The following is a 26,103-nucleotide window of genomic DNA, read 5'->3' on the forward strand; positions in this document are numbered from 1 at the left end:
TGTTTCTCACTGTGCAGCATCCCCTCTGCTTTAACAGTTAAAAATCTGAGGAGAGCAGCTTTCTTTCCTGATGCTCCAGATGTTCTCAGGTGGTCAAAGCAATGTTCACACACCTTTTCCAGGATCACATTCAAGCACTTTCAAGGTCAATTTTCAAGATCCCCCAGCACATTAACACTGGGATACATTTTTATACAAATACACAGATACAATTATTTCACATTTTTTAGTCACATTAAAAAGATGGTATTATGCCATAAGTCACTTGACAGAAAACAATAACTACTGATAGTCAATTCGGGAAACTTTATTCTCCAGATTGTGTTTAAAGCAGCTCTTATGTTGCTGCCGTGGTGTAACTCAGTCTAGCGCAGTAACCTGCACTATCCATCAAAGTGACCAATCACATTAGGCTCCATAGGCTCCGCCCAAATGGTGAAAAGTCAATTTCTTCATTGGTGTAGAACCTGCAACAACGTGTGTACAACAGACACTCGTGTGTCAGACACACCTTGTCAAAGGTCTGGACTGCAGGCAGGATGGTTCAGCCCTCGAACTCTTCTACTATAAAGCCATGCTGCTGGAACAGATGCAGGATGAGGTTTAGCATTGTTTTTAAATGAGCTTTGGCTCAGAGAAGACTGCAGTGTTTCTGGGGCATGTGGCTTCTTCTGTGCATGATGGAGCTTTAACCTGCATGTGTAGATGGCACGGTCAGCTGGAAGTGCTCCTGAGCCCATGCAGAGATTTCCAGGACAGAATCAGACCTGCTTTTAATGCAGTGCTGCCCGAAGGTCTGAAGATCACAGGCTTCAATATTGATTTTAGACACATCGCTTATGCACAGAGATTTCTCCAGAACTTTGGATGATATTATGTACTGTAGATCAGAGGTCCCCAACCCCTGGGCTGCGGACCAGTACCAGTCCATGGGTCATTTGGTACCGGGCCACACTTAAAGAATAAATAACTTACATTATTTCCGTTTTATTTATAATCTGAGTCTGAACGATGTTTAATTTTGAAAAATGGGCGGATTCTCTCCGTTACATCCGTCTATGACTCCCTCTTGATGTGTCAAGGCGCTTGTCCCGGCCACGCGATACGTCACCGCTAAAATTAAACCCACAAGCTTCACCGGTTCCCGTTCCTGTCTTACCTAAAGGAACTGCTCCTTTACGTATGAGTGTGGGCGGGTCCTCGTCTGGACACAGAAGCCAAAGCGCACAAACGTGGGAGAACACGCTCACCTTTCTTGTGCTGCAAATACATTTTACGGTCCAAACCAAACTACTGCAGCATCTGTGTGCAGCACAGAGGGAAACACAGACAGCGACTAGAGCAAGACGACAAGTACGCACTTTGTGTCCTTTTATCTGTGCTTTCATCACACGCTCTTGGTTCGAGACCAGCTAGCTTGCGGGGCCTGAGTTGAGCCTGTTGTTTTGGCCGATCACCGATTGTGTTCGTGGTGGAAAAAACCGCTGAACGGTTCAAACACCAGCACCTGGTTGGTGGAAAAGGGGCCTGAGATCCAACCTTTCCTTTAACCCCTTTGAGGCATCTGTTGTGCCTGGTGATGTCCTGAACAGCATATGCCGTGTGTGTGTTTACCAGTCAATGCCGTTGTGATAGTTTGCTCCACTGAAGAACTGGATCTCCTCAAAGGTGGTGGGGCTGGGGAAGGAGCTGGTGATTGCTGGATGGATGCTCAGGAATGAATGAAGTGCTGTAGTACCTGTGAGTAACACAAGACATTTACAGTAATAGAAATGAAGATATGAGAGGGGGTGGGGGCGGGGGTGCTGAGATGTACCTGTTTTTTGTGGTCCAATGATGAGAAACTTTGGCAACCTGTCACAGGTCTTTTCTTTAGACCAGATATCTTTGTGTCTCTTGTCATGGCAAGGGTTCTTCAAAAAAAAAAAAAAAAATTATGTCAACTTCCACAAAATTAACAGTTTTTAAATGAATTTAATGCAGCTGTGTTTTGTTTATTTCCTGACGTTTCATCAGCCAGAGATACAACAAAAACAAATGGCTGTAATCACTGCAATGCTCTTCAGTCTGAGGACATACAGCCACTGATGGCTGCAACAAACTGTGTTTTAAATTAAAATGGTTCAACAGCACTTTCCAATAATGCATCATGTTAACGACATTGAACAATATGCTTTAATTCTAATGTTCCTGTTACATTCACTACTTTTCACACAACCTGTGAGCTTAAAAGAAAACTTTATCAATTCTAAAACATACCAGAATAAAAAAATAAAATAAATAAAAATCATACTTTGCTGTGAGCTTTGCTTTAATTGTTGCTTCATCTGGTGATTCAGTGAGTATGAAAGGTGAGAACAGAAAGTGGATTTTCTTTATAGCTACTTCACCTGAAGCTCTCAAAAACTATGTAAACCAACCCACCTGCCAGAGAGGGTCTCTCTCATCAGGAAAGATCTGGAAGTACTTCTCAGCGAGCTGGACTGGGGGCAGCGTCTGCAGTCTGAGGTTGGTCCAGCACTGCACAAACTTCACCAAAGACTCAAACGTATACAGACCCAGACGATCGTTGCCATAGTTAGACAGATGGGTCATGAAGATACTAATCTGGATTGAGAAGGGACAGCAGAGTTAGAATAGTCTGAATATATATATTATATATATATAAAAATCAGTTTAGTTTATTTCCAGAGTGGGTTTCTCATTGTCTTTACTTTTTATTAGTTTCAGAGTGTTTTCTGGGCATATGCTGGAGGCAAGATTTAGAAAAACCAGTATAGGTATTATTATAAAAACAATTTAGCCAAAGCCTCATCAGGCTCAGATTTGACCCAAACTAACCAATACTAAAGCTAAGGATATTTCCTCATTTCACTTAAGTTTAAAGATTTTTTTCCAAACTGTCTAGTTCTTTATTTTAATTAACTAAAATGTTTTTTTTAATAGTTTTAAATGTTATTTTATTTTGAGTGAACTAAAAGCAGGGTTCAAATTCAAGCACTTTTTAATCACTTTCAAGGTCCATTTTCAAGATTTTCCAGCACGTTAACACTGGGATACATTTTTATACAAATACACACATACAATTATTTCACATTTTTAGTCACATTAAAAGATGGTATTATGCCATAAGTCACTTGACAGAAAACAATAACTACTGATAGTTAATTTGAGAAACTTTATTCTCCAGATTGTGTTTAAAGCAGCTCTGATGTTGCTGCCGTGGTGTAACTCGGTCTTAGCGCAGTAACCTGCACTATCCATCAAAGTGACCAATCACATTAGGCTCCATAGGCTCCGCCCAAATGGTGAAAAGTCAATTTCTTCATGGGCGTAGAACCTGCAGCAACGCGCGCACAGCAGACACTCGTGTGTGCGGCTGCTGAGTTCTACACACGCAAGTTGATGAATGAACACCTGACTGACAGGTCACACACAGACGTGCAGACCCAGGCAGAGAAATTTTCATTTTAGACTTTCCGACTCATTTTCTTTCTCCGACTCATAAGCGAACTATTCAGTCAGATAGTTTTTTTATTTAGAAAAAAAGCAGGATCAATTTCAAGCAGTTTCAAGCACTTTTCAAACCTTAAAAACACAACATTAAAATCCATGCATTTTCAGGATTTCCAACACCTGTACGAACCCTGTATAGCAGGGGTCATCGACTACATTTGTCCAAGAGCCGGAATTTTTCTCTGCAGACAGTGTGAGGGCCAGATGCTCTCGTAAAGTAAAACTGCCTGGACACTTTTCATATAAAAGAGCATTTTTAAAAATCTGGATCTTATGGTAAATTTTAGTAATTTTATTTCACATGCGATGGTGAGGTGCCTTTTTTCAAAAATGTAAAAATAGTAATTTACCTACTTTTTAATAAATAATATTTTGTTTTGCGGCAAAACCAGCAAAATCTTCAGTGCGTCCTCTGCCCAGTCTGAATGAAGGCAAAAGGCCCAAATATCAGACTATGATAAAAAAGATTTTGACATAGATTCACACAGTACAAGCGCAATGGCACAAAATGGCAGCACATTTATTTTAACAATAACAGAATAGAAGATACTTAGGCCGCGGGGTTCATTACAACGGACGCATATGAGGGACTGTGACCACATGCGGGTACCTACCCGTCCGGTCCCCCCGCAAGCAGACCTGTGAGAGACCCTCAAAGCACGAGACAGGAGCCCAGCCCAGGCCAGGAGTACGCTCAGCAGCCAGTAACGATCCTTCCGCAGGTTCACCGACGGAAATCTCGTTTTGACTTTTACTTCCGTTAGACAAGTTTGATCGCCAAACAGTTTTTCTACACAAATCAAGGTTAGACATAAGCCGGCTGCTCAGTGCAGCCATAAAATGCTTGAAGTCACATGATCTGATCTTGCATCCTCATTGGTTCTAGGGACATGGGGGCATTTATGGGCAATCGGCAATCGCGGTTGAAGGCTTTTGACAATTCAGACTAGTCAGAGATGGTTATTTAACAAGGTATGACGCAACATGATTGACTAGCATATAGTACTTCTGGCAGTACTATTCGGGGGGGCCGGATGGAAAGCTCTGACAGGCTGGATGTGGCCCGCAGGCCACCAGTTGATGTTCCCTGGTGAATAATACCCGTACGTCTAATAAGTTCATTTCATCTGGGGTGGCTGTAGCTCAGGATGTAGAGCAGGTCACCTACTAACTGGAAGGTTGGTAGTTCGATTCCTGGCTGCATGCCAAAGTATCCTTTGGCATGCAGTATACTGAACCCCAAGTTGCTCTCCGACGCAAGCGTTGGCATATGAATGTGTGTGAATGTTAGACAGTAAAAGCACTTAGGTTAGTTTCATATAAAAGTGCTTGTATGAATGGGTGAATGCAAACATGTTGTATAAGCGCTTTGAGTGCTCAGAGTAGAAAAGAACTAGTCCATTTACCATTTCAGCTTTTGTAATATCAACAAGTCAGTTATAATTTTTTATATATATATATACACACACACACACACACACACACACACACACACACACACACACACACATACACGGCTGTGGTGTGTGGATGGAGATTTTCTTACAGGGTTTAGGAGAACGGTGAGGAAGAGTTCTCCTCCTCTGATGCTCTTGTCCAGCTCTTTAGAACCTCCTGGGTATTCATTATAGAAGATTGTATGGGTGAATAGACCACAAGTCTGCCTGGGCAATACCTGAAACACACAAGCAGGCATTAAATGTTTGGGATCTATGTCTTCATACATTTTTAATAACCAGATAAGGAAATCCCAGAAGGCTGATTCTGTTCATTTGGATGCAGCTTTTTCAGTGAGAAACAGTTAATCACTCATCCAAGTGACTTCTTCGGTCTCAGAGATTTCCCCAACCTTAGAAACAGTAAAGTTGCATAATGACTGAAAGTAGCACCATTGACAAACAATGGTCCATAAGCTCAATTTGATAACCATTAATGTGAAAATTGCCATGACCATTGATCAGTGGCCATGAATATGTTCACGGAGAGTTGAGGAATGGCTGTAATCATAGCACTGCAAAATGGTGACTGATGCACTCTTATCACCATCCTTACAGCAGGTGCACTTTTTGGATAAGCCAGACTGACTATCACGAGAAAATTATGCTGATACATGGTGATAAAAAGATGTACATGAATATCAGATAAAAAGCATTGTATGAATGTGAGTGTATGTGTGAGATTGGGTGAACAAGACTTGTAGTAAAAAGTGCTCCGAGTGCTCATAATGGAGTAGAAAGATGCTATACAGGTACCAGGCCATTTACTTAAGCTCCGGTCACTGAAGCAGTGGAGGAAGTTTGAAGAGATTGCATGATGATCCCGCCCTCAGCAACAGGACCACCCTCAACATCAACCAAATGTGACTGCTCTTGGAACTGTGTCTTCAATATATACATTTCATATACAAGGGCCAGTACTACAAGCAGAAACATCGGTGTTTCACGGGTTCATCAATTTCACCCATTGCAGTGTTAATTTTGTTGACGAAATATTTTCATCATAGATTTCGTCAGCAACTCTTTTTTTCATGGCGATAGCGAGACGATAACTAAATAAAAACTACCTAAAATGATAAAAACGATAACGAAATTAACTGACAGTTTTGTCAACGAATGAAAATGAGACGAAAATGCTTGGCAGGGACGAAATCCAATCAGAACTGATTTAATTTTGTGACAGGGCGGGACAAGTTAGGAAAACATCCAATCAAACGCACAGATGAACAAATCTTCTCTAAACCCGGGAAGACCAAACTAGCCTGTGATTGGTCGTTCCTTCTGATAGAACTAAGTTATGTAAACAATGTCAGCAGGAGAAAGAGAAGAGCCGATGTATGGACACATTTGTCCTTTGACTTGTGACAAACAAAACGATGTGTAAACCATGTGGGGCGACTATCTCGGGTAAAAACACGACAAATCTTAAACATCTGCAAACCAGTCACCCAGATCTCCATGCAAAGGTCAGCATTTTAATGTCATGCAGGTTAAAGTGTTTTTCCCAGTTTGTGTTCAGAGAAAATCTCCACACCGCGGTGGATTAGCCTTTATAATCTTAGTCCTGAACACTGCCCTGTACCTTTCAGAGCGTCCTGCTGTAAAACGCTCGGATTATCTCAGTAAGGTGGTGTTAATGATCAGGTGTGTGGGAAGCAGGTGAAATGCTAATGTTAATATTATTAATAATATTCCATAACTTTTAATAAATGTTTAATTTTGTGTGTGTATAATGACTAATTCAAGGGAACTGAAGAAAAAGCATTTACACCCTTTATATTTTAGTCGACTAAATCAACTGTAGATTTAGTCGACTAAATTATTCTTACCATAATTTGTTGACTAAAACTAAAACTATTCAGATGACTAAAACTAAATTACATTTTTGTCAAAATTAACACTGACCCATTGTTCCTAACTTGTATATGGAAGAAGAAGAAGAAGAAGAGGACTCCTATCCTTATCCTGGAATACCACAAAACTATTGGTTCAGGTATGCAGATGACACCTGGGTGAATATCAAATCTCAAGATGTACTACAATCTGTCATTGCACCATCATACATGTACAATAATGCAATGAAATTGCAGAGCTGTCCACATCTGTGCAACAGAAGGCAATACATGAGTTATCTGAGAAGCAGGCAACAATTTGTGAAAATTGGTGAACATCAATCAGAGCGTGTCACCATTGTTTGTCAAGTCCCACAGTGGTTAGTATTGGGACCAAAATTGTTTCTCCTGTACATCATTGATATCACATTTGCTATACTGCAGTTTATTTTATTTGCAGATGATACAAATAACGTACAAAAAACGTGTAAACAGACTTCCATCCTTCAGTCAGCAGGATTTCAGCCAGCTCAGTAAATCCACAGACATTGCTCAATTGCCGTATTGAGCAATGGGTCCACCCGCTCAATACGGCATCTACGTATCCACCGGCTGCATCACGAGGACACGAAAAAGACCCACTTCCACCATTAAAGTCATGTGACTTACAGTACAAACAAACTTCTGCTATGGAGTTGTGGTATGGTGGCACACTCTTACCTTCAGCCTGGACTCTTGGGGGTCCTGGCGATGCCAAAGCGTATGAATGGGGAAACAAATCGCCAGGGGGGTTTGAAAAGCAGCTAAATCTAGCGACAAAGTCGCTGAGTTGGCAGCACTGCCATATGGTCGCTTCTTGCATGATTTACGGGTGAAGCAGAGAGAGGCTGGACAGCGCGAAGCTGTGCAGAGGTAAACTGTGAGAAGAGAAAAGTGAACTGGTGGCTCTACAAGTATGTTTGTAATACGACCTATAAACGATATTATCTCATCTTATATTGTGTATGAAAATATATCGATATTTCTTAAAAACTGGATATATCGCTCGGCCCTAATGTAAACTTCCAGACGAGCAATCAGGATCATTAATCCAGCAGGATTTAGAGACCACCCTAACATTCTGTTCATGGACCTCATAAAACTGCACAAATTATGTATAAAGCCAGCTATTATCTGTTGCAGAGAAATGAACAGAGGGTGTTTTTTGACAGAAGGAGACTACAACCTGAGGGGAAAGTTAGACTTGAAGACTCTTAACGCACGGACAAAAATGAATGTATGTATTTCCATTTGTGCAGTCAAACTGTGGAACAGTTTTCCAGTGGGCCTGCACCAGTGTTCAAGCATCATTCAGTTCAAAAAATACTTCTGAAACTTATGACTAAATATAAATATGTTGCTAGTGAAACAAATTAGTATAATTAGTAAAGCTAATCACATTTAGGTATATCTATATTCATACATCATTTTTTTTTCTTTTCTGTTTTCTCTCACTTTTTTGTGGAGTTAGTGTATACACATGCTGAAAGGAAGTGAGGGTGATGGTGAACATAGTACATTGGTAGAGTGTTTAGGAAGGGGTTGGGATTAATAAATATTTACATACTTCTTTCTACTCCATTTCGGGCTTGATGATTGAGTTATTTCAAGTCATGTATTTTTTCTTTGTGTGTATGTGTTAGGTTAATTGGCAACTCTAAATTGCCCATAGGTGTGGATGGGAGCATGAATGTGAGTGTGAAAGGTTGTCTGTCTCTCTGTGTTGGCCCTGCGACAGGCTGGCGACCTGTTCAGGGTGTACCCTGCCTCTTGCCCTATGACAGCTGGGATAGCCATGTAAGAATGACTGGATTGTTATAGTGTCGGGATATTAAAGACATGGAGAGAATTACTTTTTCTTTCAATTTAAATAAATGACTTCTCCAAGTCCACAAAAGACATAGAAAAATCCTCAAAGAGCTGGTCCAGTGTTCAACAACCAGGACAAAAACAACGGTTGCCCCTGAATCTGAAGTTTGACTAACAAATGGACTCTCCCCTCCAGTACCCTGACATAAATGTCCTATGATGATTCCCCCAAAGTTAAAACTAGGGCTGATCGATTATGGAAGAATCATAATCACAATTATTTTGCTCAATATTGAAATCATGATTATTTAACACAACTACTCACTGACTCTGTAAACACACTGCATTCATTCCACTTCAAGAACATTGGCAACAATGGGCAGACTGCCCCTAACAACATAGCTCATGGGCACCCACAACAAGGTGGCAAATTTGGGAGGGGCTTGATGATTCACGGGTTCCGAGTCTGTCTGGAGAAACTTTTTTTGGCCAGTTAGGCTTTATGTGATACTGATGCCTATATGACATCAGCACATCTAATTAAGCTCTATTTGAGCTGTTCCACACTACAGATTTCACTGACTTTGTAAATTCAAACTTTAACATCTTGTACATAGCTTGCCCTTCTGTACAAGATTCTTCAGAATTGTTTTCCAGACAAAAAACACTGCTGATCTGCTTTTCCAATGTGAATTCTATACCTGTCTTCATCTTGAATGAAAGGTCTGAAGAAAATTAGGTACTTTACTAAAACCAAGTATTCATTAAGGATAGTGGACTGACCTGGATCCCATTGTGGATGAAGCCACGTCGGTATCGAGCTGGCCTTAGATGAGGGTATTCCTCTGTGCTGGTCACCTTGATTCCCCACACAGACTTCCAGGCTTCATACAGCTGGCTGTGAACTGGGTAAACCCCAGAATGGTGTGGAGCTACTGCATAGCCCATATCTGTTGGGATACCATGCTCCTGGATAGAGGAAGGTACAATAAGAAAATAGCATGTGTACAAATTGAAAGGTAGCAGGGTGACAGACAGGTAGACAGGGTTGTGGTCAGAAGAGGAAAAACTGGAAGAGACAAACAGACAGTGAACTTGAAGTATTCAGACTCCTTCACAAAGTGAAAACCAATTGTGATGTAGTCTAAAGCAATTGAGTGTTCAGTATGACTGTTCTATAAATGCCAGAGTTGCACAAAAACAAAAATGACCAGCTTTAATATATGTTGAGCTTTTCCACACTCACTTTTCTCTACAATCTGGGATGGGTTAGAGCAATCAGACTCCCTGTTATTCAATTCCAATTCAATTTTATTTCTTCAATTTTATCAATTTAACAGTTGCCTCAAGGCACTTAATGTTAATGATTATAAAATCCATCCATCCATCCTCTTCCACTTATCCTGTTCAGGGTTGCAGGGGGGCTGGAGCCAATCCCAGCTGTCATTGGGCGAGTGATTATAAAAAAGAATTAAAAAAAAAAAAAGATATAAAAAATATATTAGCATGAGCAGATGTTAGCTTGTTCTTCACTTCACTTCATTATCTGCAGCATCAGACAACAGTAGTGCCCATTTAAATGTCCAAATTTTGACCATTAAGTACATTCACCAGCGTGGCACAACAGCAGTAACTAAAGTGCTTACAAGAAGATCTTACAGCATGTGACACTGTTCGCTTCAGATCAGTGAGCTGTCATGAGTCACAGTTTCACAGCTGTCTGATCTGTACTGTCAGCCACCAGTGCTACCTGGCAGTAGAATCTTTAGGTGTCACAAATTTTCAGAAATCTTAGAAAGTTGACCTTGACCCTGAGGTCAAGGTCGTGGAGATTCAAAGTAGATTGAGAACTTGTCCAAGATTTTTGCAGATGTGTTCATGGTATGAATTTGAACATCCTAGTCATCCTTCTAGAGTTATCGCATTCAAAAGTTGAAAGGTGGCCGTGTGCCTGTCCAGCAGGGTGACTACAAGGTTGATGGTTTATACCAGGGGTCGGCAACCGGTAATCCGGAAAGAGCCATTTGAACCCGGTTTCCACGGAAAACAAAACCGTGAGAGCCGCAAATACTAGCGGAAGCCGGTAGCCGCTACGCGAGTGACGCATATATTGAGAAACTAAAATAAATAAATAAAATGATTTTATTTTAATATTTCAAGATCACAATAATGTTCCAATTTAAAACTAAAACAAAAACAGAACTGACAAAAATAAAATGCACTTCAACTGGATACTTATAATTTACTTCCGCGAGCTGCACAGAGCCGCACATTAAGCCTGAAAGAGCCGCAGGCGGCTCCGGAGCCGTGGGTTGCCACCCCCTGGTTTATACTCTTGCCTGGATTACAACACTGATCGTGGACACAATAACAATAAATAATTTGCACGCACCACAGGCGGTCTGTCTCTTTCACAGCAGAAGATACAACTGAAAGTAGAATAACACCCTTTTGTAGCCACTGAAAATCTGAGTTTTTCCATAAAAAGTCCACACAAATGCTTCACAAGTCTCGTTAATAAATGTGTTTTATCCAGTGAATGCTTTTAATTTGAAATGAATACAGAAAATGCTGAGTTTGTGAAGCAATAATAGTGGATTAGATGTTCTAGTAGAGACTGATATTATGACATCAGCAAGTGAGGTCAAAGGTCAGTCACTATAGCATGAAATACACAGTTTATGTGAATGAAGGAAAAGTTCCCAACTTTGCTTTATGTTGGTTTGTTAATGTGAAATCATTACAGTCACTATCAGTGTTTAAAGTGTAATGTCTTGTGTAGTGTGTCAGAGAACACTTTGGTGATCACTTTGATCACCACTGGGTCAAACACACTTTAGTGCCAACTGAAGATGAACTGGATTACATTAAACAGACCCGTACACTTATGACTTCAGTTTCCCCGACTTGGAGAAAATACGTTTTGTTTTTCATCATTTACGGTTGTTGTGTGACCCAGCTGACATCCCCACAGTCCTGTAACCATTTATACTGATGCTTGAGGGATGTCGGATTTGCTGTAGTCATCCTGAACAACAGGTGTCACCACTCAGAAAAAAACACCACAAGCCCGTGAAAAGGAATAAATGAAGTTGAAACAGAAAGCAGCGCATCTGCGGGATCTTTCAGAGTTGCAGCATTTCCCTGAATGTAATCTTTGAATCTCTGAGCTCCTGTACTGATAAAGCCTGACACACCTGTACACTCATGCCTTCAACATGGTCATGCCTCCATTCTTAAGGACAAGGATGAGCATATACTAAGTGCAAGTACAGCTCCTCTCTAATGCTGAAAGAACACATTCCTTTAAGTGCTTACAGAAGCACCGCACTCAGACTTCTGGTGACTTCTAATCACTTCCCTAAGAAGGATGTGACAACTATAAAACTGGCTGAAAACAATCAAATTCAGTGTCTAGTGTTGCAGCAGCATTTTGAGCATGTTATTTTGGAAATTATAACATAATTAAATAGGTCTCTATTTAAAAAGAAAAGAAAAAAAATTTAATTATAGCAGAATTTGTGCAGGCCTGTCGGGCCCCTTGGCTAAGACAAATCCCTCAGATACCTTCCACTCTTAACATGTGACTCCTCGGTGCAACAGTGCTGCCCACCTGAGCAAAGACCTTGTTGAGTCTCATCTGCTCAGCCAGGACGCTGACATTATGGAAGAGGTGAGGCTGCATGTGGCTCCACATGTGAGGAAACCACCAGAAGTCCATCCTGTATTGCAGCAGCATGTCATCTCCCCGATCCTCTTCATCAGTGCCTGAAGACACACATAATTAACATAACCGCATCTACACTGAATTCCCTTTTATTTACAAAGAAAGTGTGACAGATGAGCTTGCCCTCTCCTATTCAAAATGCCCTGAAACCCAAAATGAACAGGAAGAACAGAGCACAAAGCTCCCTGTCTGGCAGCACATCCTTTTAAAGGAACAGTATTGGATTTGGTAGATATTTCTTTTTAAATGTACTTTCATAAGTTTGTATGCAGTAAAAACAAGTGCAAAATGCAGCCTTTTGTTATTTAACCCATTAAAGACCATTTTAATATACTTCTCATTGGAGTACGATTGTTTTGTATTTACATGGAAATACTACATTTGTAGCATTTATTTCATCATTTAGTAAAATACATTCAGAAATTTGGTAATAAAGTGAAAAATGTTTATGATGGTAAGTGAAATGTAAACATGAGGTCAGAGGTCAAATGTGACATGAGATTTTAAATCTTAATGTAGTTCTATCTATATGCTGACGATACACACCACACTAGTGAGACTCGTAGTTTCTAAAGCTTTTTGTCACTTTTCGACCAATAATTCAGTTGACCTTGAAGACCTTGGTGGCTGTAAGGCAAATTTGGATTGTTAACATGACCTCAGACCTCTACAACCCTACAAAGCTTTATCAGAATTCATTCAAATCTTTTTGAGCCATCATGTTTACAGACAGAATGACAGCACGCACGCAGCACAAACTACCAAAAACGCAAGCTGCTTGGCAGCAGGACTAAATTCATTTTTGAGTCAATGCCGTGTATTTATCAGTAAATCTGACCTTTGACCGCCAAATTCTAAACATTGCTGCCAAACATATTTCCCTTAAAGTGTTCAAGAGATGTCACCTTCACAGGAAAGGGAGAGTAAAAAGAATGGCTCCAGCCAATGTTACTGAGAGCGCAGAGGAAACTTCTGTCAGCTGCAGCTTTTTTAAATGTCACTAATCCAAAACTGTACTACATAATGTTTCAATAGGCAAGCTGTACTTCAATAGTTAGCCTTCTCACTACTTTGTGATGATTAATGCATGCAAGCAGCGAGGATAGAATACAGCAGCATCAATTTTTTCCATTTTCACCTGCGCCTTTGATGAGGGATGCCTAAGAAAGCTCAGGTCTGTCATGCATGTACAAAAACAAAGATTCTGCATACCTGTGTGATAGAACTTTCCAGAAAATCCCAAGTTGAAAGTGAAATTAGGGACCAGTGCTCGCAGCTTGTTTTGTGTGTTGAGCAAAGCCTGCAAAAGGATGACATGTTGATAATTACATAACCAGTATGGAGCCTTAACAGAATCTAACCTGAAGGATGATGGCAGAAACACAAGGTCCATCCTCATATGATGAAATAATCAGTCAAATGGATAAAGTCAGTACACTCCTACATTCATCCAACTACAATCAAATTAGAATAAGGAATTCCAGTTAGATGCCAATAACTGAAACCTTGAGAGGCAGTGAAAGATGAAACCTGCATTATTTAAACCTCTGCCATCTACCGCTGGTCTCTGCTTCTCTGGACCAAGCTTTGAAAAGTTATCGAAGGACTTCAGACAAAAACCCCAAAGAACCTGGTGAAGGATTTAAAAGATCTCAAAATTATTTTAAACCAATCATTCCACAGGAAGACAGTTCATCTATAAGGCAGCTAGATTTTAAATAAATAAGATGATCCAGGCCTGGATACCTCAGCACATTCAGCAACATGGCATGTATTGCTCCTCTATGTTTAACAGCTAGTCTCTAATTGTGGCAAACTGTAACATTAATAAGTATACAATATCAAACTGAATTGACATGCAGACTTTTAGCTTTTATTCAATGGGTTTAACAAAAGTATTACTTTTTTTGGTGGGTAGCTGTTGCTTAGGAGGTAGAGCAGGTCACCTACTTAAAAGGAAGGTTGGTGGTTCGATTACTGGGTGCTCCAGGCTGCATGCCAAAGTATCCTTTGGCATGCAAAGGATACTTTGGCATACAGCCCAGAGCAGCCAGTATACTGACTGAACCCCAAGTTGCTCTCTGATGCAAGCATTAGAGTATGAACACGTGTCAATGTTAAACAGTAAAAGCATTTAGCTTAGATTCAGATGGAAGTGCTTGTATGAATCGGTAATTGTAAACGTGTTGTCTAAGGGCTTTGAGTGCTCAGACAGAGTAAAAAAGCGCTATATAAGAACTAGTCCATTTACCAAGGGTTTAGGAATTCAAGCCATTTTTTTATACACAGATCCCCATTTTCAGAAGCTCAAAATGAATTGACCAGTTGATTCAAACTGTTTCATGGCCAGACGAGGCCCATTCCCTTGTTATTTCATGGCAAATTAAGCAGATATAAGAGCTGGAGATAATTTAAACTATTGAACTTGTATTTATCATTTAACTGGAACCCTTAATGAGGTCCAAAGAGATGTTGTCATCATTAGGCTAAAAAAGACTTATCAGAAAGATAGGGGAAAAAAACTAATGCTAAGAAAAAATTTGAGTGACCTAATCAACACTCTGGTACATTCTTAAAAAGAATGAATTCACTTGCCAGTTCAGCAGGATTAGGAGATTTGAAGGACCAGGAATTCTTTCCATCAAGAAGAACTAAGGAATACTCTCACAGAGGTAGGTGTTTCTTTAGCATAGTGTACCATCAAGAGACTACTTCATGAATGAAAATGCAGAGGGCTTACAAAAAAGGTATAAGCCACTGACTGTAATTAACAGGAAGACCAGATTTCATTAGAAAATTGCCTGGAATAATTTCTGGAAAAAAAAAATTCTTTGGACAGATGAAACCAAGGTGAACTTGGACCAGAATGATGTGAAAAGAGGTATAGAGAAGGGAAGACACTGCTCATGATCTGAAGTATACCACATCATCTGTCAAACATAGTAGAGGCAATGTTATATAATGAGCATGTATGACAACCAATGGAATGAGGTCACTAGTGTTTATTAATGATGTGCCTGCTAATAGAAGTATCAGGATGGACTGTGACGTATACAGGGCTATACTGTCTGCTCAGACTGAGCCAAATGCTGTAAAACTGATCCAACAGCACTTCAGTGACCCAAAGCATAGTGCCAAAGAAACCCAAGTGTTTCTTAAGGCAATGAAACTGAGTATTTTTCAATGTCCAAGTCAGTCCCCTAATCTCAATCCAATAGAGATGCTTTTCAGTTATAAAAGACAAAATTGAAGGCAGACACCCACAAATAAACAGCAACTTAATGTGACTGCAGTAAAGGCCTGGCAGAGCATGTCAAGGGAGGAAATAGCATTTGGTGACATCCATGAGTTCTAGACTTCATGTAGTCATTGGCTGCAAAGGATTTTCATCTGAGTATTAAAAACAATCCTTATGTATAAAATTACTTTTGAACCTTTGAAAATGGGGTAGTATGTATAAAAATGGCTGTAATTCCTTAACAGTAATGCAATACTTTTATTAAAGCCCTTGAATTTGAGCTGAAATTCTCCACTTCAATCACATTTTGATTGTTTGACTTCAAGTCCACTGCAGTGGTGTAAAGAGACAAAATTATAAAAATCCGTGTCACTGTCAAAAATCTAACTTAAGTGCCTGTAACTAGGGCCGACAACGCTCACCCACCTCCACATCAGACACCTTCATACGGGTTCCCTCCTTGCCAACAAATATGTCGTCCACGTCTACCAGGATGTGACGGTCCAAGGACAAACATAATCTCTTCCCTGTCAAGTAGGCAATAGCATCAACAAAAACCAGCTTGTGAAGCCAGTAGTTGAGATTATTTCCAAAGAGAACTCTTTGAATCCCATCATGGAGCCCCAAGTCTTGGACTACTGTGGCATGAAGGGCACGCAAAGGGCTGGATCCAAAATGTGCCAGTGTCTCAGAGGACTTGGTTCTAGCTAGAAGCACAGGCTCATAGGTAGAATGGTTTGACTGGAAAATGGTCCAATCATCCCCTGGTAAGAAGCCCTGCTCCATTTGGTTGGGCTTGGTTATGTAGAGTAGAGGAGCACTGGGATTGATGCGGTAGTCCCTGAGTCCCAAGTGTGAGTGTAGAAAGAGAGGGAAGCCTTTGAGCTGTGCGCTGAAAGGAGAGTTTTCATTAGCTTTGAAGAAGCCAATGACACCTACTCCATACTCAGCACAGTACTTGTCCAGTAAGTCACGGTTCCACGAGTCGAGATTGACATATTTCAACACATTTTCGTAGATAATCAAACTATAGCGTCCGCGGTTATGTTCTGTCAATGTGGGCACATCACCTTTACCAGGAGCAATCTCTGTCCGGTAGTGAAAGCGACTTGACTCCAATATGGCCACAATCTCCTGGCCCAGCTGGGAGTAGATACTCTCTACAAACACCAGAACCACAGGGTCTGTCCTCAAATTATCCATTGCCTTCACCTGACGTAGTCGTCCTTGGCGTGGAGGAAGAAAAAGAGGTGCCCTCTGACCACCTGGCCCTTCTCCAGCAGCCCCAGTACTCAATCCCAGTGAAATCCCACCACCTCCACCACAGTCGCTGAAGGGTAAAGGAGGGGCCTCCTTGATTTTGGGGCTGTTGGAGACATAGTAAGCTAAAAAGGCCATGGACAGCAAGCAGAAGACGATGAGTGCCAGGATGAGGCGATGAAGCTCTAGCTGGCGGACACCTCGCATTAGCTTCCAGACACCCAAGCCTGAACCCACCATGGTGTTTGGAGGGTAAAGGCAGGACTGGTTAGCAAGCAGCAATGAATAGGGAAGGACAGCAGATAGGGGAAGTAGGTGCAAAGGGAGAGGGGAATGGAAGAGAAAGATCGAGCAGTAGACACTGGCACCGGGATGTGCTGAAGAATAGCCATTTACACTAGGTTACCATGGCCAGCATCATCCATTACCTCTTCTCTACTTCTAGATCAGTGGTGCAAAAAATATCCTCAAATTAGTTAAAGGGAGATGGGAAGGTATGTGTAAGGGGACTGAACAGTCAAATGTAAGATGGGTCAATAAAAATGAACACCAACACAGGTGGTCTCTGACTGAAAACTGGTTGGGGTCCTGAGGTCCAAAGTTTAGTCTCGGGTTCCTGCTTCTTGATGAGCTGTTCTTCAGGAACTTAAGCAGATATCACAACATATGAGTGTGTCCTTCTGTAGATATCTGAGTAGCCTGTCAGCAGTGGAAGCATCAGTGCTGGTGATCTGTGTTTTGGGGCTGACCCTCCTCAGGACACCTAGTCTGGACATTGCACAAAAAGACACCTGGAATATGAGGGAAGAAAAGAATGAGGGTGAGAGAAGGGCAGTGAAGATGGAGTTAAAATTGCAACAAAGGTTAATAGGGAAAGAATGATTCACTTTAGATCAGCTTTCAGTTTTTAAAGCTATTTCAATACACCACATCTGCAGCCCCAAATAACAAAGATTATGACAAGAGCAAAGTTATACTCCAACAAAAGCCTAAAGAGCATTTTTTTTTCCTTTGGAGAAATAAAAATGAAGAAAATGAAATTGCTGAACTACACATTTTGCAGATTGTGAAAGGTATGGTGGTCTCACCTGGACAGCAATGCAGATCTTTTGATTAAATTCTTGATGTCACCTGCTGGAAAGAGTAGAAGGAAGGCAGGAGGGGAAGTACACAAAAAATAACTGTTACTACCGTCTCACTTTATGAACATCAACCTTGAATCATTTAACTGTTTATTTCAAATTAAAACCCCAATAAGCTTCATATTGAGGGGGAAAACAAATTTTCATTATAAGCAAAGACACCACAGCACAGCTTTGTAGTACCTAGCACTGTTTCCTCATATCATTAAGTTAGCTGCTTGGCTTTCACCTGTTTAGGTTTTCTCTGGCTTCCTCCCTCAGTAACATAAATACATAAAATAAATAACTCACTGTAAAGCACTGCATGAATGTATTGTTAAATACTATTGACTAACATTTTATTACAGAGATCAGAGCATACTATAGGTATTAAAGGTACTGCACTGCAGTGGTTTGAATCATATTTATCTAATAGACTCCAATTTGTTCATGTAAATGGGGAGTCTTCTTCACACACTAAGGTTAATTATGGAGTTCCACAGGGTTCTGCGCTAGGACCAATTCTATTTACATTATACATGCTTCCTTTAGGCAGTATTATTAGAAAGCATTGCATCAATTTTCATTGTTATGCAGATGAGACTCAGCTTTATCTATCCATGAAGCCAGATGACACACATCAATGAGTTAAACTGCAGGAATGTCTTACAGATATAAAGGCCTGATGACCTCTAATTTCCTGCTAAATTCAGACAAAACTCAGCTCCTTTCAATCTCTGTGTGTTCAAACACAACTCTGCATTTAATCATTAGTTGTTACTATTAATTGCCCTACCCCTACAATGCCTCCTGTGGGTGGTGAGGCTACAGGAGGGCAGGCCCATGTCTCCTCTTTGGGCCTGTGCCTGGCCGGGCCCCACAGGCTAAGGTCTGGCCACCAGCCAATCTCTCTCAAGCACCCTCCCCAGGCCTGGCTCCAGGGTGGGGCCCCAGTAACCCTGTCTGAGGCAGGGTAATCTGTTCTCTTGATTTCTCTGCCATAAGGGTCATTTGAATTGCCCATCACCCAGGATTAATTTGCCTTGGGAGACCCTAGCAGGGGGCAAAAGCCTCCCTGACAAGATAGCCCTTGGGATCACTGGGACACACAAACCCCTCCACCACGATAAGGTAGCGATTTGGGTGCAATGTGTGCTGGGCGGCAGTCAAGGGTGGAGGCACTGGCAGACAGATCCCCAGCTATCGAGGCTGGCTATTGGGACCTCTCTGGTGGGGAAGGAGTCTGAGCTAGAGAGATGCTGGCTAGATATAGTTAGGCTTACCTCAACGCATGGCCTGGGCTCTGGAACCAGTCTCCTGGAGAGGGAACCTCACGAGAACTGCCGGTGTCAGTTCTCGTGAGGCTAGTGCTGACAGCGGGAACAACCCCGGAAAAACATCTGGACCTCGGTTGGACTCAGTGTTGCCAACTTAGCGTTTTGTTTGTTTTTTTTTTTTCCTCCATAAAGCGACTAGTGACAGCTTGTTGCGGTGTTGTGTGTACATAAAGCCTTCTTACTGCATCCCTCGTACACTTTGGTTCCTGTTGGCTGTAACCAAAACTGTTCAGGCATGAAGGAATGAACCTGACTGACTGTCTCACTCTCACAGCATCACTGCTTCACTGATCACCACAAACACACACACAGGGCTGCCCCGCCCCCTTCTCCTCTCAGCCACTCATAAACAACTACAGTGATGGAGGACACATAACTATTCATCTATATCATATATATTCATAAAATAAAAGCTCAAGCTGTGTGTGTACATCTCTCTGTTTTTCATCCATTCTCTTCCGCTTATCCTGTTCAGGGTTGCAGGGGGGGTGGAGCCTATCCCAGCTGACAAAAGGTGAGAGGCGGGTACACCTGTACAGGTCACCAGCCTGTCGCAGGGCCAATACAGAGAGACAGACAACCATCCACACTCACATTCACACCTATGGGCAATTTAGACTCACCAATTAACCTAACCCCAGTAACTGCAGGTCTTTGGACTGTGGGAGGAAACCCACACAGACCCTGGGAGAACATGCAAACTCCCCACAGAGAGGCCCGGGCCAAGGTGGAATCAAACCCAGGACTTCTAGATGTGATGCTATCTGTGAGGCAGCAGTGCTAACCACCACGCCAGGCTGGAGCATATCCCAGCTGTCATAGGGCGAGAGGCAGGGTACACCCTGTAATGAGCAGATACACCTATATATTAGAATGTATGGGGTGTAATAAACTGATTTGAATTTTAATGTGAATGTGTACTGCACTGCATGTACATGCCGCCACACTGTACACAGTGGCAGTGGAGCTGGTCTTATTGCTGGTATTTATATTGTTGTTCTCAGTTTCACACTGGCCCGGTTCCCCTTTTCCATTTCTTGGGATTCCCAACGGGTTGTGCACAGTAGCAAGCGCTCAGAGAGGAACACACAAAAGGAAGAGGACGTTTTTCCTTAGCTGTCCCAGCAGCTCTCCATTGAAGCCCTAATGTTCACCAGTGTGCCCTGCTCATTAATTCGAGCAGTAAAAGAAGTCATTACACAAGAGTAAAAATTACACTGCAAATGACAATATGAAACTACACCAGCAAGCTGTGGCAGTGACTTGAAAATTGTATAGAGTATTTGACTTTTGCATGCACACCATCATTTAAGTCTCTTTCTGGCTGGCATCCATGTTTGTGTAGCTGGTTTATGCGTGTATGAGGCTGTTTAAAATCCATATGAGTGTTACCAAGGAAATCAAGTGGCTCCATTTACCACAGGGCCAGGTTTTAATAGCTGCACTCTCATACACAAACACTTTCTCTTTGTGAAACCACCCCAGGGCCTTCCTCTTAATTATCAAGTCTTATCACAGACATTAGTAATATGTTCTCAGGACAGAACTGGGCCTGGGCTTACAGCACACCAGTAATTCAAGAACAGAAATGATCAAGTCAGACATGAGAGAGGGGAACATTACAAAGGGAAATTAGGTTTTTAGAGCCCAGCTGCAAAGGAGCGTACAGAAACAACCACCTCAGTCTACGTGCCACTTCAGAGCCTCATTCATCGTTTCAATTCTAGCACAAAACCAGCCCTAGTTTAAGAAGAAAAGTGATTCCTAATACATTACTATATGTTGGCCTGCTTTCAAATCCAGCAGGAAGACTGGTGAGGATCTAAATCAGGGTTCACAGTAATGACCTACTGATCCAGGACAACGTTTCCTAAAATATAAAGTTGACCTCTGCTGGCACATTTTACCTGCAGTTGCCAGTTTAAATGGGTGTGGTGTTCACCATCAGGCTGAGGCTCTATCAGTGACTGGTGAATGTTGTTAGTCTGAGTAACATACAGTTAGGTCCATGAGCATTTGGACAGTATAAAGCACTTTGAGTGCTCAACATATAGAGTAGAAAAGTGCTCTATAAGAACCAGTCCATTTACAAGGAAACTATTCATTCAGACAGCTGTCTCAGATGTGTGTCCAGCTTGGCAGTGTTCCTGTCTCACCCCTCAGTGTGCCCTCAGTTCTCTTCCTTTATCTGTCAGTGTAATCACTTCTGAACCGCAGGTTACCCCCGTGTAGACTCACGTTACCAAATCTGGGCGTCTGACCTGATCTGAAGCCCAGCTGCAAAGGAGCGTACAGAAACAACCAACCAGCAGCAAAGTTTGGAGTGAACCTAAAGTGAAATTACAGAAACCAGCAACGCTGGCCCGTGATTCATTCCAGCCTGAAGTCTTCGTTACAGGAACTTGGTCATTTAAAAACTGGTTCTCTTATCATTTAGACAAGCACAGAAATTAAATTTACTGACAAGAAACCTGTGACATCAGAAATATCCACATGTGAACATTACACTGGCTGTAGGACTAAAACAGCAGCTTGACATTCAGGCGGATTGGAGTGAAGATGACGGCGTAGAGGAGAGTGGTGATTCACGTTTTTCCAGGCCGCGTTCAAAATTTAAATTAAAAAAAAAAAAAAGACACTTCTATGTGGGTTTTTTTCTAGCTAATTTAGTAGGATCTTAAATAACATGTAATTGTAAAGTGGACTCGGACTAACAGGTTATCTGCTGCGATCAGCTCGGGTTATCTGGCACCGACCAAAACACCCAGCGGCCGCCACCGCGGAACTCCATCAGGTAGTCCGCCAACGCTCCTTCACCGGACACGAGTGAAAATACGGAGCTTAGCAATAAACCAAACACGGGGGGCGAGTTGCCAATGCGCATACCTCTCGGAGTCACCGTGCTATTACATGAAGGAAAACAAGAGCAGCACAGCAAGGTGCAACTTGAAATGTCAGCCACGGCTCACCAAGCAGAAAGCTCCAAACAGTCCGCAGCTAACGCTAGCATAGCTAACACGAGCTGCCTCTGGGTAACAGTCCAGCCTGCACCTATAAAACCGAGACCTGGTCCTAAACTCCTGCTGTTTTAGTCTTACTGTAGTGCAGACATATCCCTGTGCTGTCCAGTCGGTAGCAATGATTCCCAGTACAAACATCAGTCCCATAATTACGGCTCTGACTGGTACCCGCAGCTAGCTGCTGCGGCTACAACAGCGGCTCAAGAGCCCACAGACAACCGGGCTGCAACTCTGAACCTCAGTATAAAACCGTCCCGTGACTGCGCACCTACCAGTATTTATCGTCCGCAGATAGTGATCCGACCATGGCACAGAGGCACCAGCAGCTGCGGCATTTACTGTGGAAAAGTGAACTTCGGCTCGTCGGTACTCAGGAAGCCATCTTGGTTCTGCTGGGGCCTGGACTCAACCAAATCCGCCAGCGTGGGGGAGGGCTTCAGCCGTGACCCCGAGACGACTGATCCACGGGGTGTTTCCACGGCCCAAAATCCGAATAAAGACGGGGCTGATGGGCTGTTCTCGGCTAGGATCAACTAAACACAGGAGACACTGTTTCTGTTAGCTGGAGCTCTGCAGCTTACACAGATGTTTTGTTTCTGCTGAAGTTCCCACACCTCCGACGATACACACACTAATGCCACAAGTTCACCACGTGACTTTACCACACCAAAACAGCGTGTTAACAGACAGTGACGGGATCACGCCGCCGAAGCCTCCGGTTTGCTGTACTGTTTAAATACAAAAATATGATCGCATTACCTGATTTTCCACTGAACAAGCGAGTCAGATGAAGAGTCATAAGGATTCTGATGTGGTTTCCCATTTATTCATGCGTCCATCCTGTATCCAAATGAGAGCAGGGCGGAATGGACTGCACAGGTCTGCCACAGGAACAAACGGTATAAACACGCCAACAACTGCATTAAGCTAAACTGCTGTCCCTTCTACTGGAAGACTGTACTGTACCTGAACTAATTACAAGGCAGCACGGCGGTGTGGCAGGTAGCACTGTTGGCTCACAGCAAGAAGGTCTGTGTTTGAATCCACCTTGGCCGGGCCTTTTTGTCAGGAGTTTGCATGTTCTCCCCTGTCTGCATGGGTTTCCTTCCACAGTCCATAGACACGCAGTTCGTGGGGTTAGGTTAATTGGTGACTCTAAATCGCCCGTATGTACCAAGGTATCACCCCAATAGAGCACTTTGATACAAAGCGCCTTGAGGTGACTGTTGTGATTTGATGCTATATAAATAAAATTGAATTGTGAATGGTTGTCTGTCTCTATGTTAGCCCTGCGACAGGCTGGTGACCTGTATAGGGTGTATAGGTTTTGAATTTGACGGCAGCAATCACAAAAGTGTTACAGGGCTGTGTTTCCCGCTGTGCAGCTTTTCTGCTGCTTTAATGGTCTGTAAACATCTGGGAACTGAGGAGCTGCTGGACTTTATGCTACTGATGACCAAGTGAAGCCTCATGAGGATCTGATTAAATAAAAGGTTCTTGAGACTTCATGTGCCCCCCTGGTCAAAAGTCAAAACCTTTATTGTAATTTCAGCTATCTGTGATGGCCTCGGCTGTCCTGCAACTTTGTTAGCATGGGAATAATCACTGCCAAGAAGAAACTGTGTGGTTCATTAATTCATGTGTTTGTGATTAATGCGTGGGTAATGGAGGTCTATCAATGTCTAAATGCTGTCACTATGACTCCCTTAATAGGTGACGCTATGGTTCAGTGCAATTTATTATGTGTACATTAATACAGTATGTTCTAGATTTATATTTATTATCACAGCCACTGCCTTAATTGTATTCATGAGAATTTCTATGACAATAATATATCGTTTTGGTTTTCATATTATTAGTGTTTTTGGTTTGAAATTATTTAAATGATTAGTTGTTAATTCTTTCTATATGATAAACGGTTGCAGCTGTAACAACTTAAATTTCCCTCTGTGGTCAGTAAAGTATTTCTGATTCAGTCAGTGTTTCAGTGACGCCAACAGGACACGAGGTGTTCATGTTAAAGCTGTTCAAAAGATGGGACAGTGCTTGTGTTTATGAATACTGGGGTGATGGTGACGTTATCCATTTTTGTTAAGACATAATATTTTTTCTGCTGTGCTTGGACTCATTCAGTTTCTCTTTTTTGAAATAGACCCCCGACTGAGAAAATCCTTTGACATGGTACTGAGGAGGCAGGGCTGTGCCACAGCACACCTGTACAGGCTCTGGCATACACACCTCTGCACACATGATACTCATAGATGAGGTGTTGCTGTTCTACCCCAACTGCAAACACTTCACCCTGGAATGAAAAAAAAAGACTTGTGAATATTATAGTAGTAACACATTTATTTACAGGCATATTATGTTCGTTACTGTAGAGATGAGCTCAGTGCTGCCATACAAACCTTCACGTTTAGCTGGCTTCATGAAACCAGCTCCTGTGTGTCACAGCAAACTGAGAAAACACAAACACCAACACGTACATTTTGCAATTTTTAACTGAAATAAATGAAAATGATAATTAAAAGGAAAAAAAAATGATAACTAACTGAAGCAGCATTGTAGGTTTACAAAACTAACAGAAACAAACTGAAATTATAGATAAAATGTTTGTTTTGCTGTTTGTCAGTTTATTTAAAAGCCTTGTGGATTAATGTGAAATCACGTTTTCCGCTCTGTTTTAGCAGGGAGCCATCCAGAGAACAACAATTAGGAATAATAATCAAAGCATCAACATAAAGACTCAAATGTCATCAAATTCCTGGAGGGAGACTGCTGAAACTGGAATGGGCCCGAGGGAATGAACAAAGTGAAAAAATAACCACAAAGAGCGAGGACCAAGGAGGGGAAAAGTCCCAGCATTTTGTGTGTCTGTCGGTCGGTACCTAACGCACATAATGCAGCTCACACGAGCATAAATGTGGCCACTTACATACAGTAGGCTGCGTACCGAGGCCCCACAAAGACCCAGCGCTGAAGTCTAATTATTGAATATCTAACCAAGCTAGCGTCTCCGACCAGCTCCTGAGAACCAGCATCACAGCCATGCAGCGAGGTGACAACCATAACGGACTGCTTTCACCAAAAAACCCCAAAACTGCTGGCTAGTTAATCCACAGGAAGCGGGAGGACGGACTGATAAATGTGTTTATTAAAGTGGGCTGTGCACACAAACCAATACAGGCTGAAAAGCTGTACTTGAGCTTTTATTCCTCCAAAGAGTTCAGTTTGTTTTTGTTTATAATGTCAGTGATGTGACAGACCACATGTCAGCCATTGTTAATCTGCTGCACTGAAGCTGCAGAGCGGTCTCAAACTCCCAGCATGGACCGCTTCCCCCTTAATTCAGGCCCGTTATTTGATGTCAAAATATAAAATAATTTGGCCCCTTAAGTTACTTTTTAAACTTTTCGCTAACTCATCTTAATTGGAGGGGAAAGCAAAATGTCAAAAAAGTAACTTAAAGGGCCAAATAAACATCCATAAACATCCCTCACTGCTTCAAATAAAGAGCCAGAACATAATCATTACCTCCTCCTCACTCACAAAATTTGTTCACACTCAATTCTGCAGAATTTGGTTATTTAAATAACAGGTTCCTGCTTACCTTTTTTATGAGGCGCCCTGTGAGTGTTTTGAGGAAATAAGATCCCGAGGTGAGTCGTGGAGAAAATATTCCCCTTTTTCCTCTCATGCCAATCGTCC

At 42.0% G+C, this 26,103-nt stretch overlaps 1 protein-coding gene across 2 annotated transcripts in view; it reads right to left on the reverse strand.

The window, feature by feature from the left end:
* LOC115777514 (bifunctional heparan sulfate N-deacetylase/N-sulfotransferase 2-like) overlaps positions 1-23,013 on the reverse strand; it is a 29,810-nt gene extending 6,797 nt beyond the window's left edge. The window contains exons 1-10 of one of the 2 annotated variants that reach the window (XM_030725436.1): positions 22,668-23,013; positions 18,006-18,048; positions 16,084-17,708; positions 13,632-13,719; positions 12,306-12,460; positions 9,476-9,661; positions 5,063-5,191; positions 2,425-2,607; positions 1,817-1,913; positions 1,615-1,738 (exon numbers count right to left, since the gene is read on the reverse strand). In XM_030725436.1, coding sequence (XP_030581296.1) covers positions 1,615-1,738; positions 1,817-1,913; positions 2,425-2,607; positions 5,063-5,191; positions 9,476-9,661; positions 12,306-12,460; positions 13,632-13,719; positions 16,084-17,157 — 2,036 coding nt within the window. In that variant the 5' untranslated portion in view covers positions 17,158-17,708; positions 18,006-18,048; positions 22,668-23,013. Of the gene's footprint in view, positions 1-1,614; positions 1,739-1,816; positions 1,914-2,424; positions 2,608-5,062; positions 5,192-9,475; positions 9,662-12,305; positions 12,461-13,631; positions 13,720-16,083; positions 17,709-18,005; positions 18,052-22,667 lie in introns of both variants that reach the window. The other variant, XM_030725435.1, reaches the window with a different exon arrangement.
* Between the last annotated feature and the right edge of the window lie 3,090 nt (positions 23,014-26,103).

This window comes from Archocentrus centrarchus, unplaced genomic scaffold (assembly GCF_007364275.1).
Source record: "Archocentrus centrarchus isolate MPI-CPG fArcCen1 unplaced genomic scaffold, fArcCen1 scaffold_55_ctg1, whole genome shotgun sequence".
NCBI classification, from domain to species: Eukaryota; Metazoa; Chordata; class Actinopteri; order Cichliformes; family Cichlidae; genus Archocentrus; species Archocentrus centrarchus.